Source organism: Malurus melanocephalus, unplaced genomic scaffold (genome assembly GCF_030028575.1).
Source record: "Malurus melanocephalus ecotype Western Australia unplaced genomic scaffold, MMel_1.1 scaffold_237, whole genome shotgun sequence".
NCBI classification, from domain to species: Eukaryota; Metazoa; Chordata; class Aves; order Passeriformes; family Maluridae; genus Malurus; species Malurus melanocephalus.
This window is the reverse complement of record NW_026623469.1, coordinates 663,887-681,095: the sequence shown is the minus strand read 5'-3', so window position 1 is coordinate 681,095 and position 17,209 is coordinate 663,887. Positions and strand designations below refer to the sequence as shown.

General features: G+C 53.4%; 1 protein-coding gene across 3 annotated transcripts in view; it reads left to right on the top strand.

Moving 5' to 3' along the window:
• Positions 1-16,946, top strand: part of MID2 (midline 2) — an 88,563-nt gene extending 71,617 nt beyond the window's left edge. For 2 of the 3 annotated variants that reach the window (XM_057375037.1, XM_057375036.1), the window contains 3 exons: positions 493-654; positions 6,618-6,825; positions 7,009-16,946. In XM_057375037.1, coding sequence (XP_057231020.1) covers positions 493-654; positions 6,618-6,825; positions 7,009-7,411 — 773 coding nt within the window. In that variant the 3' untranslated portion in view covers positions 7,412-16,946. The remainder of the gene's footprint in view (positions 1-492; positions 655-6,617; positions 6,826-7,008) is intronic. The other variant, XM_057375035.1, reaches the window with a different exon arrangement.
• The last annotated feature ends 263 nt before the right edge of the window (positions 16,947-17,209 follow it).

Here is a 17,209-nt window from a genome sequence, read left to right as displayed (position 1 = left end):
TACAGGCAGATGCATAGAGGGTACAGAAAGTGTAAAAAGGAAGAGCAAAAATCATCAGGCATCAGGGTGATGGTGGGGGGATGGAGGGGTGATGGTGTGAGGATGGGGGCGTGATAGTGGGATGATGAGGGGGTGATGGTGGGAGGATGGTGGCCATCACCCCCTCCCAGGCACCAGCAGCTGCCTCTGCCRTCTGCCCTGGCTGGAAGGTATTGCGGGTTGAATTTCCTTTTCTCTGCACCCTTTCTCCATGGCAGCATCCCAAGATGCCGGCACTGCAGCCCTGGCTCTGCCTTACCACCATTGTCTTCGTGTGATGATACTAAAATAGATTCTGAGTTCTTGGGATTTATCATCTCTGGAAATTTCCCTGCGGACGCTCTGAACTGCCAGGCAGGCCGTAAATCCTGCCRAGGGACACACGGTTGTGAGCTCTGCTTTGTATTCTGTCCTTCCCTGGGAATAACTCTCACCCCCTCTCCTGTGCTGCAGGTCTCTACAACTCCATGGACAGCTGGATGATCGTCCCCAACATCAAGCAGAACCACTACACAGTACACGGGCTGCAGAGTGGCACCCGCTACATCTTCCTGGTGAAGGCCATCAACCAGGCGGGCAGCCGCAACAGTGAGCCCGCCCGCCTCAAGACCAACAGTAGGTGCCCGGGCACTCACTGGCCATGGCAGATGSGGGGAGAGAGTTTGATGAGCACTGGGGTACCCAGGGTATGGCCAAGTGCTCCCAGGGGGTGGAGCATACCCGTGGGCCGAGTGCATCCAGCAGGATGGAGACCCCAGGTTGTTGAATCATTGGAGTGCCCATCTTCCTTGGTGTCCCTGCTCCTTCCCTGCCTCAGGCATGGTCTCCTGATACCCTGTGTAGCCAGGGACTCCCATCAGCCCTCTGCTCATGTCAGAACCCATCTCTGGGTGGTGGCTTTACATCCCTGGGCCTTTTGGGAGCGATGCAAGGAATCACAGAGCAATTGTGTTCTCATGTGAGGCTTAGCTTGCAGAGGGTTGTGATTTGGAGAGCCATGAAGTTGAAAAGCGTCTCCATGATGGCAGATGGGGCTTTGCAGCCACACACAAAGCAGAAGCTGTGCTTTCCAGTGCCCCAGGGACACCTTGGAAGGTTAAATGTGTCTAGGGAAGGCTGAACTCTCAGTGCAGGGGAGCCAGACTTGTCCTGGCACAAACAGAGCTCCTGGGTTTGTGGAGGGAAACCTCTTCYCACTGAATGACAGCAAAGACAGCAGAAGCACTGGCACCCATGGCGTAGAGCGTGACAYGGGAGGGACAGTCTGAGGTGTTGGGGAGTAATAAGTTGGGTCTCCAGGCTCCTGCCTGCTGCATGCCTACACCTTTCCAGTGCTTCCATGTCTCTGCATCATCCTGGTGAACACAGCCATCCATCCCATCTGTCCCCTTTCCCAGCAATCGCTTCTGCCTGGATGAGGTTTTCATGATGATTTATCACCTCTGCCTCCTCCTTTTCCTTGTGCAACATAAAACTGAATAAAACAACATCAAGGCAGTGGGGCTGAGGGAGCTGCTGAGAAGCAAACTACAGCCCAATCCGCCTGTTCATTAAAAATTTATTCCTCCTGCGGCTGCTGTTTTTCAGTGCTTCCCCGGTTTTGAAAGGCGCTCACTCTGGCAATGAGGAATTGGGAAGCTGGAAGCGARGGCAGTTGGCCATGGCTGCAGCTCCCCTTGGACAGGGTTTGCTCTCTGGGGTTGTAGCTGAGTGTCTGTCACCAGAGCTGCCAGCACAGCTCTCTTGGGTTGGGGATGGGCTGGCTTTGATCAGAGCCCAGTCGGGTGTTGAGCCCCCCTTTCTGCAGGGATGTGTCTGCAGCAGCTTCTTGCACGTTTGAAACCTCGAGCAGCCCCACCTGAGACACTGCAYGGGTTATGTGTGATTGTGGTTTTGTGCATCCCAAAACCCCTTCCACGAGGACCTATCCCTCACTTCCCGCTCAGGTGCTGGGCAGGAAAGGCAGGTGGCACTGATGGGCACAGCCCTCTCTGCCACCAGGTTTGGTGTTCTTCTGCCATCTGTGTTTGTAGAAACTTCTGAATTCCTAAAGGTTTGATTTAGCCATGTATATGGATATAACAGATGTTGCTTCATTTTCTTCTGTAGCTGGCCTCAGGAGACAAGGGCTCCTTTGGATGTCCAGTTGTGCCTCCCCCCTGCACTGCAGCCACAGTACATAACCACTGGCTGTTTGTCCTGCCAGCATTTGAGAGTAGGGTTTCTCCWTTTCCAGTGGACAATATCCAGAGGATATCACACCCACACTTTTCCACTCCTGTAACCTTGGTGGAAATGTCAGCAGCTCAACATAGAAATGGCCCATTAGCATATTTCACAGCCCGTTCTGTTCCTGAAGTGATGGCTGAAGAGATCTCTCGATCACCAGAAGGTCAGTGTCAGGACACATCGATTTCCACAGCGTCAGTGCTGTCAGTGCTGGCACTAAATCTGTGTTCCTGAACAGAAACACTTGGGAGAATAGGTTTGGGTTAGTGACAGAGAGACCATCCTCTGCTGAAGCTGGGCCTGAGCAGGACTTACTTAGGAGCAGTTATACGAAAGTTGCTGAAAGTGACAGAATGCAGGGACAGGCCCAGCTCTGGCCATAAAGTACAGGGAAATGGGTTTTACAGTCCTTACCTTGGCCAGTGATTCTAGCCTTATTTTCCCTTGCAATTCTGGCTTTTCCTGACTTTTACATCTCTTGGCAAGACTTCAGTGTGGTACAGGATGGCTCCATGCACATCCTGTCTGATGTGTCAGGAGTGGATTTGATGCCTGAGCAATGGGGGGGTCACTGTTACTGACTGAATCATATTAGTGCAGATGTTTTTAAGGAGCAGGATGATCCCTACAGAAGCTTCCCAGCAGGGAATCTGTGAAAAGGTTCATAGATTTGTATGGATTTATGGCTTTCCTTTGACTTGGTGACTCAGCATTAAGGTGCTGCATCTTTGTTTCTTTCTTTGCAAAAGTTGTTGTCTGCAGGGAGGACAGGATGGGGCTGGCAGGCATGCTCTGTGGGTGTCCTGTGCCCCACAGGTGGCATCTGTGATGGCTGGTGGGAGCAGGGACACTGCCACTGCAGGCAGAGAGAAGGGACAGAATGCAGAAAGGGCTGGCTTTTTGTGCCTCTGTCCCTGCAGCTTAGTTTGCTCTCTGGGCAGAACATGGTGGGTGYGTGCAGCGAGGACAGGGATGGTTCCTTGGGAGCAGAGTGCATATCCATCCCTCCTTTCTCTCCACACATTTTCCACCAAACGCAGTCACCAGCTGCCCTCCGTCTCTGCTCTGCCCTGTCCCTGTGCCCTGCAGCCAGAGGATCTACAGTGCTGCAAGGCACTGGTGGCACCAGTGGCACCCCTTCACTGACTCCTTCATGGGGTGGGCTGCTGCTCCCCGGATTTGGCTGCGTGTCAGACGTTGTCTCCTGCTCCTGGGGATCTCATTCCAGTTATTTCCATAGCTCTTATGTAAGGCAGCAGGCAGCCTGTCCTCACTGTCCCTTTGGGCAATGACTGGAGTGTCCCAAGCCAGTGATGGTTGCAGAAGCCCTGTGGGGTCCCAGGGAGTGGGGTGGGTGTCTGGGGTCCCGCAGGGTGGGGATGCAGCTCCAGTACACACCTCCCTCTGCCTGGCTCCATCTCCACRTACCACTGACCTTGAGCATGTTCCTGGCTGCCTCCTCTGCTCCTGCATATCCAGTGCCAGACAGGATTTCCTCTGCTCCGCTCGCTCTGGCTCTGCAGGGAAGGGAGGGGTAATCCAGCTGATAAATGCCTCAGGGGTGCAGCTGGCTGTGACCAGGAYAGCTCCCGAGCCTCATGCAGGGATGACCAGCTAAAGGCCATCAGGAATATCCCAGCGAGCTGAATTTGTAGGATAAAAGTTATCTGAGTGAGCAGCCCAGTGTGTACATATTAATGATGAGAGGAATTGTTAATGATGAGAGGAATTGTCGCAACCCTCGGCTCTCTGCCAGAGCTGAGGGGTTGGAGAGGGCAGTGACTGGGGCCACAGAGGATGGTGATGGTGGGGGAGCTGGGAGTGAAGGCTGCTCTGTCCTCTCCCACAGTCAGAACGCCTGCTTCTTCTGGCAGCTCCCTATTCCAGGGGGTTGAGGTGGGGACTGTCAATGACCTCTGTGAAGTCTGTGTTGTTTCCCAGTGCCAGAATGATATTTTGGGAAGGGGGCTGGTGGTASCAGGTGCCTGACTGTTCTCTGAAATGCCCTCTGATGCATCCCAGCCCATGTGCTCTTGCCTCCCAGCCTGCCCATCCCAGYCACTGCCTGTGGATGTGGCTCAAGCGCTTGCTCCAGGATGTGSCAGCCCAAACCAGTGATGAGGGCTGGGCTCCAATTCTTCACACTGACCTTAGCAAAGGGTCGCCTTCAGAAACAAGGCTGTGAGTGTCTCTCTCCTGATGGAGCCAAGTATTTTTATACCTTACTTCCTCAGAGCTTGTCTCTTTGCATTACTGCCATACGGCAGGARGATCAGAGCAGCCAGAGGAAGGAGAGGGCAGGTCACTCCCAATTTGCAGCTTTACTTTCAGGCTTCTCAACTCAATTATCCAGCAAATTGGGCTCCAAGGAAAACYAGCACAAGCTACAATCATGTATTGAAGCACGGCACAGATGAGCTCTGTTTTGCAGCTGCACTTGTCGCTGATGTTGCAGCTCTTKGCAGAGGTTCCCAGCTGTCCTGGGGTTCTCCTTGTGTGTCTGTTTTCAGGGGTTCCTGGCTGTTCCGGGGGTCCCCAGCCCTGCTCAGCTGTTTGCAGGGGTTCCTGGCTGTTCTGGGGGTCCCCAGCCTTGCCCAGCTAATCTGCAGGAGTTCCCAGCCCAGGATCAGGACTCCATTGCCATGTCAGTGTTTCTCCTTGCTGCGACTCMGTGTCTGTAGCCAAAAATGGGAGAGTGCAGGAGGACACAGTTCGTCATGCCCTGAGCCATGTACCAAAACATAAAGGTGTAGGCAGGACTTGGGATGTTCTCTGCAGCTGTCATTTGCTTTGTCCTGAAGCAGATGAATCCCTATGGAAATGCTCTCCAGTGCCTGTGTGCTCTTCACTGCATCTCACATGAAAATACAGCAGCAAAACCCACCTGAACTCAATTTGCTTCTTTGCAGCATCTTGGGGTTTTGATTGCAAATCCAGGGATAGTCTGAGGACTTCCAGAGGGAAATCACTGACAAACAAGGAGGTTGGTTGAAGCTTTAGGACACKACTCACMTCTGGTCTAGCTTTGGTAAAAACACCCAAGCAAACCACTATTAAATATGCCAAGTTGAGAACACGAGATGTAAAAGCACCAGAATTTGGTTGCATGTGTAATTTATTGTCATGCCTGCTGCTCCTGCATTGTGCAGAGATCTGGGGGCTCCCTGCGGGTGCCAGCAGCAAGGGGCTGTGGTGGGACCCACTCCCCACTGTCTCCACCAGGCTTGATGGCTGCTGCCACAGCCCCTCACAGTCACACCAGTTATCACCAGTGTCAGTGACATGGACTGTCTCAGACRGGCTGTTAGGGCATTCTGAGCCCTGCAGAGACCCCTCATAGACAAACCCACCGCTCTCATGGGAACCCATGCTCAGCTCCTTCCTCAGGACGTGCCATGCATGGAGCAGTTGTTTCCCAGAGCGGCTTTTCTTTTACAGCAGCAGCCAGGAAGGATCCACCTGCCCTCAGCATCCATGGGTGCTCTGGTGTTATGCAGATGGGTAAACTGAGGCACAGACTGCCCAAAGCCTGTGACAGTGCAGGGATGGAGCAGGAGATCCTCAGGGCTGGGCAGTCTCCTTTACTTGTGCCAAAATCATGACGCTGTAATGGAAAGCCAAAGTCTGACCTGATCCAAAAGCAAAGAGAGAGGTGGGAGAACAGTGGAGTAGGGAGCAGTAAGGCTCCACAGGTACCCTGTCTCTCTACCCCCCCCTCCCGAAAATGGAGGGCTTTGTTTTGGGCTTCTGAAAGGGCAACCTTCTGGCTTCTCCTTTTCACATCTGGTCTTGAAACAGCCCTAAATTATGAAAGGAGAGGGGAAAAAGAGCATTGAAGCAAAAGGGATTGTAAACCCCCCCTTTCCCCAAAAAAATAGCTCAGCCTGGCTGAGCAGAGTGACTCTGGTAGAGCAGGGTGGGGGCAGGGGCTGGGGCACATTTTACATCGTTACCAGAGTACAGAAGGGAACCTCTTGAATGGGAAATAAGACACTGGAAGTTAATAATGCCCGGTAAGGAGTCCCTGAATGTCCCCAGCCCCTCACTTGGGGCTACCTGCCAGGACAATTCAGCCTTTCCCAATGATGCTGCCTGTCTTGGCTGCTCTCCAGTCTGGATCTTCCCSTGGGAGCAGGAAGCTCACTCTCTGCATGTTCAGGTTCTACCTCCTTTCCCTCTGTTTGGCCCAGGAAGGGGAGTGAAGGTGTTGTCTGTGTCCCTGCTGGATATCTATAATAYAGGGTTCTCAGCTGGTGGGAGACCCTACAGCACCAAAGAGCCCAGGAAGACCTTTCCTGCRCAATGATGCTAACAACACAAATCCTAATCCATGTGTCTCCCGCCCACAGGTCAGCCATTCAAGCTGGATCCCAAGATGGCTCACAAGAAGCTGAAGATCTCCAATGACGGGCTGCAGATGGAGAAGGACGAGAGCTCCTTGAAGAAGAGCCACACGCCGGAGAGGTTCAGCGGGACAGGCTGCTACGGCGCGGCTGGCAATGTCTTCATCGACAGYGGCTGCCACTACTGGGAGGTGGTTGTGGGATCCTCCACCTGGTAAGGCACCACCTGTGTGAGAGGCAATGCTTTCCCAGTCTGGCCTCTGCCAGAGATGCCCACCCTGTGCCCCTTTCACAGGCAGGTGTGCTCTGAAAGCACAGGATGCCATAGCCATCAGGGCTGGGCTTGGTCCTGTGCTGGGACTGGAGGGTGCTGAGCAAAGCTTCTCCTCTCCTGCAGGTATGCCATCGGCGTGGCTTACAAGTCAGCCCCCAAAAATGAGTGGATCGGGAAGAACTCCTCTTCTTGGGTCTTCTCCCGCTGCAACAACAACTTTGTGGTGCGGCACAACAACAAGGAGATGCTGGTGGAAGTGCACCCACAGATGAAGCGCCTCGGCATCCTCTTGGACTACGACAACAATGCACTCTCCTTCTATGATCCAGCCAACTCCCTCCACCTCCACACCTTCGAAGTCTCCTTCATTCTGCCAGTGTGTCCCACTTTCACCATCTGGAACAAATCCCTGATGATCCTCTCGGGGCTGCCTGCCCCAGACTTCATCGATTACCCTGAGCAGCAGGAGTGTAACTGCCGGCCCCAGGAGTCCCCATATGTGTCAGGAATGAAAGCCTGTCACTAGGCTGCCGAGGCCTGCCCGTGCCCCGTGGCAGCACTGGCCATGCCAGTGGGTGCTGGTGGTCAGAGCTGCCCTCTGGGAGCCCCCTGGCAGCCATGCCAGAGAGCCACTGTGACGCCCAAGCAATGGGGCACCGTTCACACCCAGCTCCATTTTATTTTAATGGAAAAGTGGAAGAACCTGGAGCCATGGCTGGAAATAAACTGCTTTTGGTGAGCTCCAGAGCACGCAAGAGCAGCTGGAGCAGCTCCCTGGCGGTGGTTCCCATCCCACCCCTACGAGATTGTCACCTGGATGGTTCTGTCTTCCCTTGGGGGCTGAAAAGGCCAGGGCAAGTTTCAGGGTGACCTGAGATGCCATGGTGGTCAGGGAATGGCTTGTGCATCCCAGGAGGCRCAGGTTGGGACAGGAGGGATGGGCTCTGGAGCCTGCTGTCAGCTGGTGTGGGGAACCAGAGCACTGAGCAGCACTTTCCGGGGAGGACATTCCACGTGGCTGAGGCTTGGTGGYTTCTCTGGTGGGGTGGGTGAGGTATGGAGCCATCGGGCTCAGTGAGCACTGGCAGTGGTTGTGTGATGGATGGGGGTCCTGTGGAGGGCAGGTGGTGGTCTGTGGGAGAACACCTGAGGGTGTTCTCACTGGCTGCCATGTTGCAGCTGGCATGGTCCTGATGCATTTTCAGGGTCCTACAGTGAAGAGCCATGGACCCCCACCCCACCATGGCTCTCCTTTGAGAGCTTCCCAGTAACCAGGGGGGCCTGCATCCTTGAGGAGCTGTGGCCCCTGGCACAGAGGTTTGGCAGCTGCTCCCTCCCAGTATGGGGTCTGGCCAGCAGTGCCCTGTCCACACAGGCTTCCATTAGCGCCCTGTCTGGTGTCCCAGCCGCAAAACCTCATCTTCCTGCCCTGAGTCCACACCATAGAGTCCTGCCCCAAGATGACCACTATGCTCTAGGGCCCAAAATCTCAATTTAYGACCCAAAATATTGACTCCTGGTTCATTCTCCACCATGCCAGRGGGTTGGACTGGGTGAATTTTAAAGATCCCTTCCAGTCCAATCTCTTCCATGATTCTGTGGCAGTGTGAGTGCAGAGCCAATCTGTGGCAAAGGACTGAGTCCATCCCAGGGGCTGGAGATCTTGGTTACTGGGAGCTCTTTGAYTGTCACCAATATTCCCACCACCCACGAGCATCAAGTCTCCTGACCAAGCTCTACTTCCCGGGTTTTTTTAAGAGGCCAGAAGGAGATGGGCTGGCACACAGTCCCTGTATCACAGTGGGGGTCCATGGCACAGTTTGGGGCCAGTGGGCATRTGAGTGGCTGGGACATTGTGGGGACAAGGTGTTCAGGCATTGTGGTGGCCCAAGGCAGCTAGTGCTTGAGGTTTGCTCTGACATTTGAAACCCCTTTTCCTCCTCTGGATGTGGTGCCTCAGTGGGATTGGGAACCACAGAGCCGGGACCACCCAGCTCTGCCAACCTGTCCCTTCTTTTGGAGCTTGCTGATAGGGAACTGCCCCTGCTCATCAAACCTGATTTCCTTCTATGGCAGGGGAACCCACCTGTTTGATCTAGGAAAGCCTGTAGATGGGATCTTTTTGGGCTTCAGCAAGATTTGGATACTGTCTCTTCCAGGATCCTTCTGGACCAACTGTCCAGCCCACAGCTGGATAAAYACATCRTGGGGCAGGTGAGCAACTGGCTCACAGGTCAGGCACAAAGAGTGACATCAGGCTGGCATTGGCCACTAATGAGGTTCTGCAGGGTTCCGTCCTTGGCCTGTGCTCTTCAGTATCTTCATTAACAACCTGGACCTAGGATTGGAAGGAATACAAGTCAGTTTGCTGACAACACTAAACTGGAAGGAGTTGTTAACTCCCTCAGGGGYAGAGAGGCCCTGCAGAGAGACCCAGATAACTTACAGAATCACCATCCGTGTGAAGTTTAACAAGGGAAGGTGCTGGTTTCTTCACCTGGGATGGGGCAACCCTGATTGTCTGATCTGTCTGGAGTGGGGAACGAGAGGCTGAAGAGCAACTGCAGGAAGGGACATGGTGGTCCTGGTCAGTGGCCAGTTGGATCTCAGTCAGCAGTGCCCTGGAGCCAGGAGACAAATCCCTGTTCTGGGGGGCATCAGGCCCAGAATATGCCAGGAATGGGATTGTCCCGCTCTGCTCTGGTCTGGGGGGGCCTCACCTCAGGTGCTCGGGGCAGTTTTGGACACCACAATATAAAAAAAGGCATGGTGCTATTAAGAGAGTGAACAGAGGAGGCCACAAGGATGAGGAAGGGTCTGGAGAGGTCTTCTGAGGAGTGGCTGAGGTCACTTGGTTAGTTCAGCTGGAGGAGAGACAGGAGACCTCTGTCTTCAGCTYCTCCCAAGGGGRAGTGGAGGGGCAGGTACCCATCTCTTCACTCCTGTGRCCAGTGACAGGACTGAAGGAAATGGCTGGAGCTGAATCAGGGGAGGTTTTGTTTGGATATCAAGAAGTTTTTCTCTCAGAGGGTAGTCAGGCACTGAACAGGCTCCTCAGGGAATAGTCATGGCCCCAAAGCTGCCAGAGCTCAAGCGGCATTTGGACAACACTCTCAGGGATGCACAGGGCAGGACTGTTGGGGTATCCTGTGCAGGGCCAGGAGCTGAACTCGATCCCAATGGGTCACTTCCAACTCAGCCTATTCCGTGATTCTAAAGTCCAGGCTCTGGGAGCAAGTGGCTGACTTGGACAGGGAAAGAGCACCTTGGGGCTCGTCCCATGAGTGCTGTGGAAGAGACTGGTTGAATTCATCTGGAGCCAGTTCAGAATTCAYGTGATGACTCCCAGTAGTGACCTGGCCAAGGGGATGTATGTCACTGAGTGTGGTTGTGGTGGTGACAGCTTTGCTCGGGACAGTGCACRGAAGAGCCTGTTCCCAACATGCCATCCCTCCATGTGTTCGGGCTGTGGTTTTTGGGACAGGGAGGTGGCCATCATCTCGRGAAAAGGTCTGCTGCCTGCCCTACTGAGCTGACAGGGGTTTCTCTCTGATCCAGGCTGCTTTCCCATGATGCCTGGCAGGGACAGCACAGGGGATTCATCCCTCCCCCTGAGCAGATGGGGCCGCTTCATTTGCTACTTCCAGCGCCGGGGTGTAGGAGCACAGGTCAGAGTGCAGCAGGGACTCATCTGCTATCTCCACAGCCTGCCCCATGGCCCCGGTTTACTTTGGGAGGCTGTCAGCCTTGTAAGTTGGATGTTTTTCATGGGAAAGTCTCATGGAAGTCCTTTCCCCTTGTGCTGGTTCCATCTGGGGTGGCTCACCCTGTGTCACCCTCAGAGGGATGCTGAGCGCAGGAGGTGGGTGCTGGCACTGCTGGGATGGGCTCGGGTGGTCTCAGCTTCCTCAGCTCAAGGACCACGAGCCCCTAACATGATGTTTGCACCTGATGAAATTGCACTAATTATGGGACACCCTGCCCCCCACCCCCACCCCACCCCACCCCCTTCTTGTACCTGGGCAGGCTGGGGGAGCTCCACACCCCAAGCAGGGGCCTTTCCCAGTCACCCACATTGTCCTTTTGTGGTACTGAGAGCAGAGCSCACCCAAGTGTCACCATAATTTGGGGAGCAGCAGCCCCATCCCTGGGCCCTGCTCAGGACATGATGCAGGGGCAGGACATGGAGGGAGGCCATGGTTCATCTGCTCCTGGTGACACCAGTGTACAGGTTCAGGATGTGTGAACTGCTGGCTCTCCTCGGCCTCCCCTTCCACATGTAACATTCCCGCTTCAGTTTTGTTTGGGGGAAGGGTTGTTCTTCCTGTTGTTTTTTTTCCCTTTTAGTTGGATTTTTTGCAACTTCTTTGTTAATGTGTGTGTATATATATATATATATATATATATATAAAATATAATATATATACGTTACTGGGTATGTCTGTGTATGGGGAGGCCAGGAGGTGAAGACAGCCCTGGGATCTTCTTGTTGGCCATTACAATGTTCCCCAAACCTGGCAAAACATGGCTGTGAATCCACAGGAGCAGAGGGGATATGTGGTAGCATCCCAGCAACAGCTTTCCTTGCRCTGGGCTCAGCCCAGCCTGGAGAGCCCGTAAGGTGGCCAGGCACATGGGATGCTAAAGCTCTGTCCACAAACATCTGTACACATAAATATGAGGCACCCCACTGTCGTGAATGAAGACTCGGTGTTCTCATTATCCAGGACACTGAGTGTGCCAGCCTGCCCTTTCCCCAGTCTTGGATGGCCACAGGTATTCTGGACATCTCTGAGTGCCAGCCAGGTCCTGGTGGAGCCCAGGGCACTCTGCCCTCCCCAGTGCCTTGGAGAGGGCAGGGATTAAGCTGGTGGTGGRGCCAAGCTGGTGATGGTGCTGAGCACCGGCCATGACATCCCTGCTCGGCAGAGCCCCTGCCATGCACAGGAGCTGGCAGCCAGCAAGGAGGAACTCAGTAATTCCCCTCTCGGCCACAGCCCCGAGCTCTGTAATCCTCCAGCCCAAGCAGCACTGTGCCCCTTTGGCTTGGGACCTTGGGGTGGCCAACTGGGGTGTGCATCCCTTGGGTTCTCCCAGGAGCCCCACCAAGCAGGACTGGTCCCAGGTGGGATGGGACTCCCTCTCCTGGAATTGGCCACTGGGCAGAAACTGCCCTGATGCTGGAGAAGGGGCATCGGGGCAGTCTCCTGAGGGGAGCACAGACACACAAACCTGCAGAAGATAGAGCCCATTTTTGGAACGTAAGTGCCTAAAATATTTATGAAAATGGAAAACTTACGGTGCAAAGTGACACTGTGGAATTAAATATTTCTTAGTCTATGCCTTTGCTCCAGGCTTTTTCCTGTTAAACATTAACCACCAGCACATGGAACCTGCCTGGAGAATGAGTTGCTGCTTCCATTACAGACAAACCTGTGGCGCTTGCATTGCTCAGAGCTCTGCCCTTGCTGTGGGGTGTCGGTGACAGATGGGCTGGATGACAGCACTGATGGGCCACATGCCAACTCTGATGTTGGTGCTCCTGCTTCTGCCACAAAGATCCCACTGCTTAAAACCCCACACTGAGGAGTGGGAGGCTGCAGACCCCAGGGCTCACAGCCTCCCATTTCCAGACCCAGTATTCCCTGGTTTAGAGCCTGGCAGGGTAGCCCCAGACCACTGCAGCTTTCCAGGTGATTGCCCCACACCATCCTATTCATCCTACCCCATCACTCTGCTCCAGCCTGGTGTGCTGCATGTCCTGGGACAAGTGGGTTCTGGCAGGTGCTCCTGAGCCCTGACCACTTGTCAAACAAATCATGACACAGGTCCCAAAAGCCAGCGGTACCCTAACCCTGATGAGCAGCCCCCATGGTGGGAGAGACCCTGACCCCTGGCACCCAGCCTGTCCTGAGCCCTGTGACCACCCAGTGAGCAGCAAGGATGCAGTAAGACCAAAAATCTCACTATTCYCAGAGTCTGTACAAGGGCACACAGATCCTCTCCACAAATCCAGGACAATCACACACATAAGTGTGTACAAATCCCATCCTACCTCAGCTGACTCCTAAATCAGTCCCTCTCATTTACACCTTCCAGTTTTCCAGTGCTTTGTCTCTACCGACTGGTACAGAGAGGGGAGGGAGAGAAGGAAGGAAAAGACAGGAGCATTGCAAAGTCGGAGCTAAGGACATTCCAGAGGTTTGGGTGCCCGTCTGTGCAGAAGCTGGGGGTACCCAGCCACACCGGCTCCTTTCRCCATGGGATGGTCCTCCCTGGGAGAGGACCTGCTTCCCCACTCCATAGGATTGACACAGCATGGGGATCTTCTTTTCTTTTAAACTGAAAAAATAAAACCTTCCAAAGCAGAAACATTCCCCGAATTGCCATAAATGGGCACTTGAACAGCAGAGCCTCGGYGTGGAGAGGTGAGGCACTGCTCGGCTCTGCCATCAGCCCACTCCCAAACTTWGTGAAAAATCTCCCTGTGCACCCATCAGAGTCTCGGATGAGCCTCTGGACCCTTCGGGGGTTCATCTGCGGGGGCTCAGACTGGCTGTCACAACAGCTCAACAGTGTGGACCGTCTGCTCCGTGCAACCAGAGCTTCCAGACGGACCCTGCGGTGGCGGAAAGGCAAGAATTCTCTGCATGGATGTGTCTGACACACTGCTTCCCCCATACTGCTGGCAGGATTCCTGCCTCGGTGGCTCAGGCTAGGAGTGGGTGTTGCTGTGAATCATCAGGATGGATGTTTGCCCAGTGCGTGGAGAGCTGGCGGGGCTGGGAGTTGGGAAGGGCACACGTTGGCTAAGCAGGACCCGAGGGGTACCGGGAATCACATCCTCCCTCCTCCCTATCCCTCCTCCTCCCCTATCCTTCCTCCCTCCACCTTGATGGAATGAGAGGAAGCTCCACATGGTAGCTCTGGAGGTTGCTTCATTCTCTGCAGAACGATGTTAARTGGGGAAATGAGTCCTCGAAGGTGAGGATATGTTTTCCTTTGAGGTTTTCCATGGCTGTGCTTCATTGTCAAAAGCCTGAAGCCCATCTCCAGGGCAAACCACAGCACAAGGCAAGGCCCAAGGGGATAAGGAGCACTGAGCCCTGGGACARCAGAGCCAGGAACTCATCACTGCTGAGGCTGCTCAGGCTGGCTTGGCTCAGAGCCCACTCAGTGCCAGCCAGGGGGGATGGGCTTAACAGGGGGTGCTGGGCAAGGGGAGAGCAGAATGCAAAGGATCAGCCTGTACTGAGATGGTGCCAGGGAAGAAACATGGCAGTGCCACCTTTGTGTCCTCTGGCTGTGGCCAAAACCCCCTGAGAGCCATCACCACCATGGGATTCCTCCCGCTTTCCCCTCCAGCCAATGCTGGGCACAGCCAGCTTCTCCAGTCCTTGCAAATGCTGAGGATGGTCCAGGGCTCTCTGTCATAACTCCTGGAAACCAGGGGAAACTGTTTAAAGGATGTAATCCCTGGCCACCTATTTCTCAGAAACAGCCAGTGCCAGCACAAGCCCAAGCAGGAGCTTTTCCCTTTCTCTTCCTGCTTTATCTGGTGCCTTTCCCTGTCAGCCTCAGGTTTCTAGGAAACAGCATCCCTTGTTGTGAAAGCCAATTTAAAACCATCACTCACATGGCAGATTGTTTCATGGAAAGGGAAAGGCTGCACTGAAATGATGGAATGAGCTTTGCTGCTGCTTTCCAGGAATGTGCTTTAAACACAAGAGGCTTCAGCGTCACAAATACTGAAAAGCAAACCATAAATGGATTCCCCAAGTCAACCAGGAGGGGGGAAAACAGCGTGTGGCACAGGCTTGGGAAGGCTAATGGCAGGTTTTGGGGGGATGACAGGAAGATTGATGTTGGCTTTTTGCTTTCCATTTCCTCTGTAGTTCATGAAATATGAAATATTAAAAATCCCTCCCTTGACAAAGCTAAAAAAACTCACTGCCTGGGAACCCTGGGGACCTCCCTGCTCTGGGGAGCTGCAAAATTAAGAGATAAGAGAACTCACTGGGCTTATATAGCAAGTGGCATCAAGATGTCTCATCCTATCCCTATCTGCCGCAGCAATGGGATGGGATGGGGTGGGATAATCCTCATTGGAAATAAACACTACAGCCCTCCCATCCAGAAATGAAAATCACTTTCACTGATTATTTCACGCCAGGTTGGAAAAAAACCCCGAAATAATAGTTAAATAAATGGACAGAGAAGGACATCTTGAGCTGCTCATAGACTGCACAGGGCAAACTAGTTAAGAGTCTGAGCTGGCCTGAATTAATCCTTAATAAAAYTTGAGATTTTAAATACTCATCTGAATAACCAGCCCCTAAAACTAAGCATTCCTGATCATTAGACAAATCTGAGCATTGCTTAATATCTTGCAGGAATATTCCTGGTCTGGCAAGGGAGTCATGGACAACACCTGGAACAAGACCAAAAGCCTTTATTGAAGAATTTCTGGATTTTAAGACATGTGAAGGGGAGGGAAGGAGGAAGGAGGGAGGTGGTGAGGACATCAGTGCTCGTGTCTCAGATGAAAAACATATGCAGGGGGAACCTTGGGAATTCTCCTGAGCTGCAGAAACTCATCCTGAGCTGCAGAAGCCCATCCTGAGCTCCAGGAGCCTGTCCTGAGCTGCAGGAACTATCCTGACCCACCTGGAGCAGGTGGCCATAAATTCCAGCCCTTCACTGGCGCTTGCAAATCCCAGCTGGCCTCTCTCCTGAGAACATCCCATCCAGGCTAACCACTGCATCTTCCGAGCTTTGGAGCTGGGCAGGAGCAGCACAGGGACTGATAATGGAATTGGGTCCAGTTCTCCATGGCAACAAGCAAAAACTGGGTCAGTGCAGGATACGAGGAGCCAAGCACTCCCAGGAGTTTTAAAAGTAAACACCAGACAGAAAATAAGACACAGGGAGCCAGTGGGGAGAAAGGGACCCTGGGACCCCTGAGCAGAATCAGTGCCCCCATCACCACATGTCACAGGGAGCAGTGGGTTCCCAGTCCTACCCTGGGAGCAGGGGCACTGGGAGCTCCTGTGGGTCCTTGTGCACAAGACAGTGGATCCAGGGCTGCACAGAGTGGGGGCTGCTCAGTCCCCAAGGCACACACAGCCCCCTACAGCTACAGTCAGCAACTGAGCCTCAGAAATGTGTCCTGCCCCCTAKTTCCTATTGCTTTGAACCCAGTGCCTTCTCTCCACATGGCCCCTGCTCTCCTGCCCCCTGGCTCTGATTTGTCCCTGTTTATTTATTTACACAGGTGAGCAGGCTGACATCCAAGATCGGCATTCTCTGTGCAGAGGCCATTGGTGTGAAAATCCTCATTACAGCTCCTCCCTGACAGGAGCTCTGCTGGGCTCTGCCTTTGATCAGCCAGATTCCTGGATGGAGGCCAGATCTGTGTGATGCAGCCGCTGCCTTTGCTCTGTTCAGAAGCCTTGTGGCAGAGACTCCATCATTATCCCACTGCTAACACTCAGGTGCTACTGCCRTGACAGCCAGTCAGTAATTACCTGWGTGATGGGGTCAGTGCTGAGCTGTCAGGGCAGCAGCGATGGGTGAGGTGATTTGAGGGGGCTGCAGGGCAGAGTGGGAACAACTGGGTGGAACTGGGTAATTTTTAAGGGTCCTTCCAACACAAACCATTCAATGATTCGAGRAAGCTAAACACCAGAACAATGAGAAAATGACCTGCACAGTTTCCTCAACGCCCATCAGAGCCACGAATTTGTCTGCTGTGGTTACTGATGGTCATGAGGAACCATCACCACCTTCAGCCACTTTGATGATTTAATTGATACCTGGGCTCTGAGCTTTCATGTACTGAAATATATGTCCATCATTTGACAGACCTTTGCCCTTCATTTGTCATTAAAATCCCTCTGTTCTGTTCCCAGGGTGTCACCCTGATGTGAATAACTTCTCTCAAGTGGTGTCTTCATTTGTAAAATGGGCTTTTTAATCCTGCTCCACCTGATAATGAATTAAACACGCTCTTAACATTCAYAATGAATTAAACACGCTCTTAACACAGCACCTGGAGGACAGAGAGAAGTGCTGTTGATGACAAAATTATGGTGTTATTTTATTTCACTCACTGCACAAATACATAGCAGCATCCTCTGAGCCCACTGAGTGCCTTCATCCTCATGCCACAATGGAGCCTGAGCCCTGCACAGCCACACACTGACCCAGCTCACAGCCACAGGTACTTCCCAATCCAGTCATTACYACAAAGGTCTCAGTTGGTCAGCAAGGAGCTGGCCAAAGCCCTGCATGTCCTGGGAAGGTGGACAAGGGGGGAAAGTGG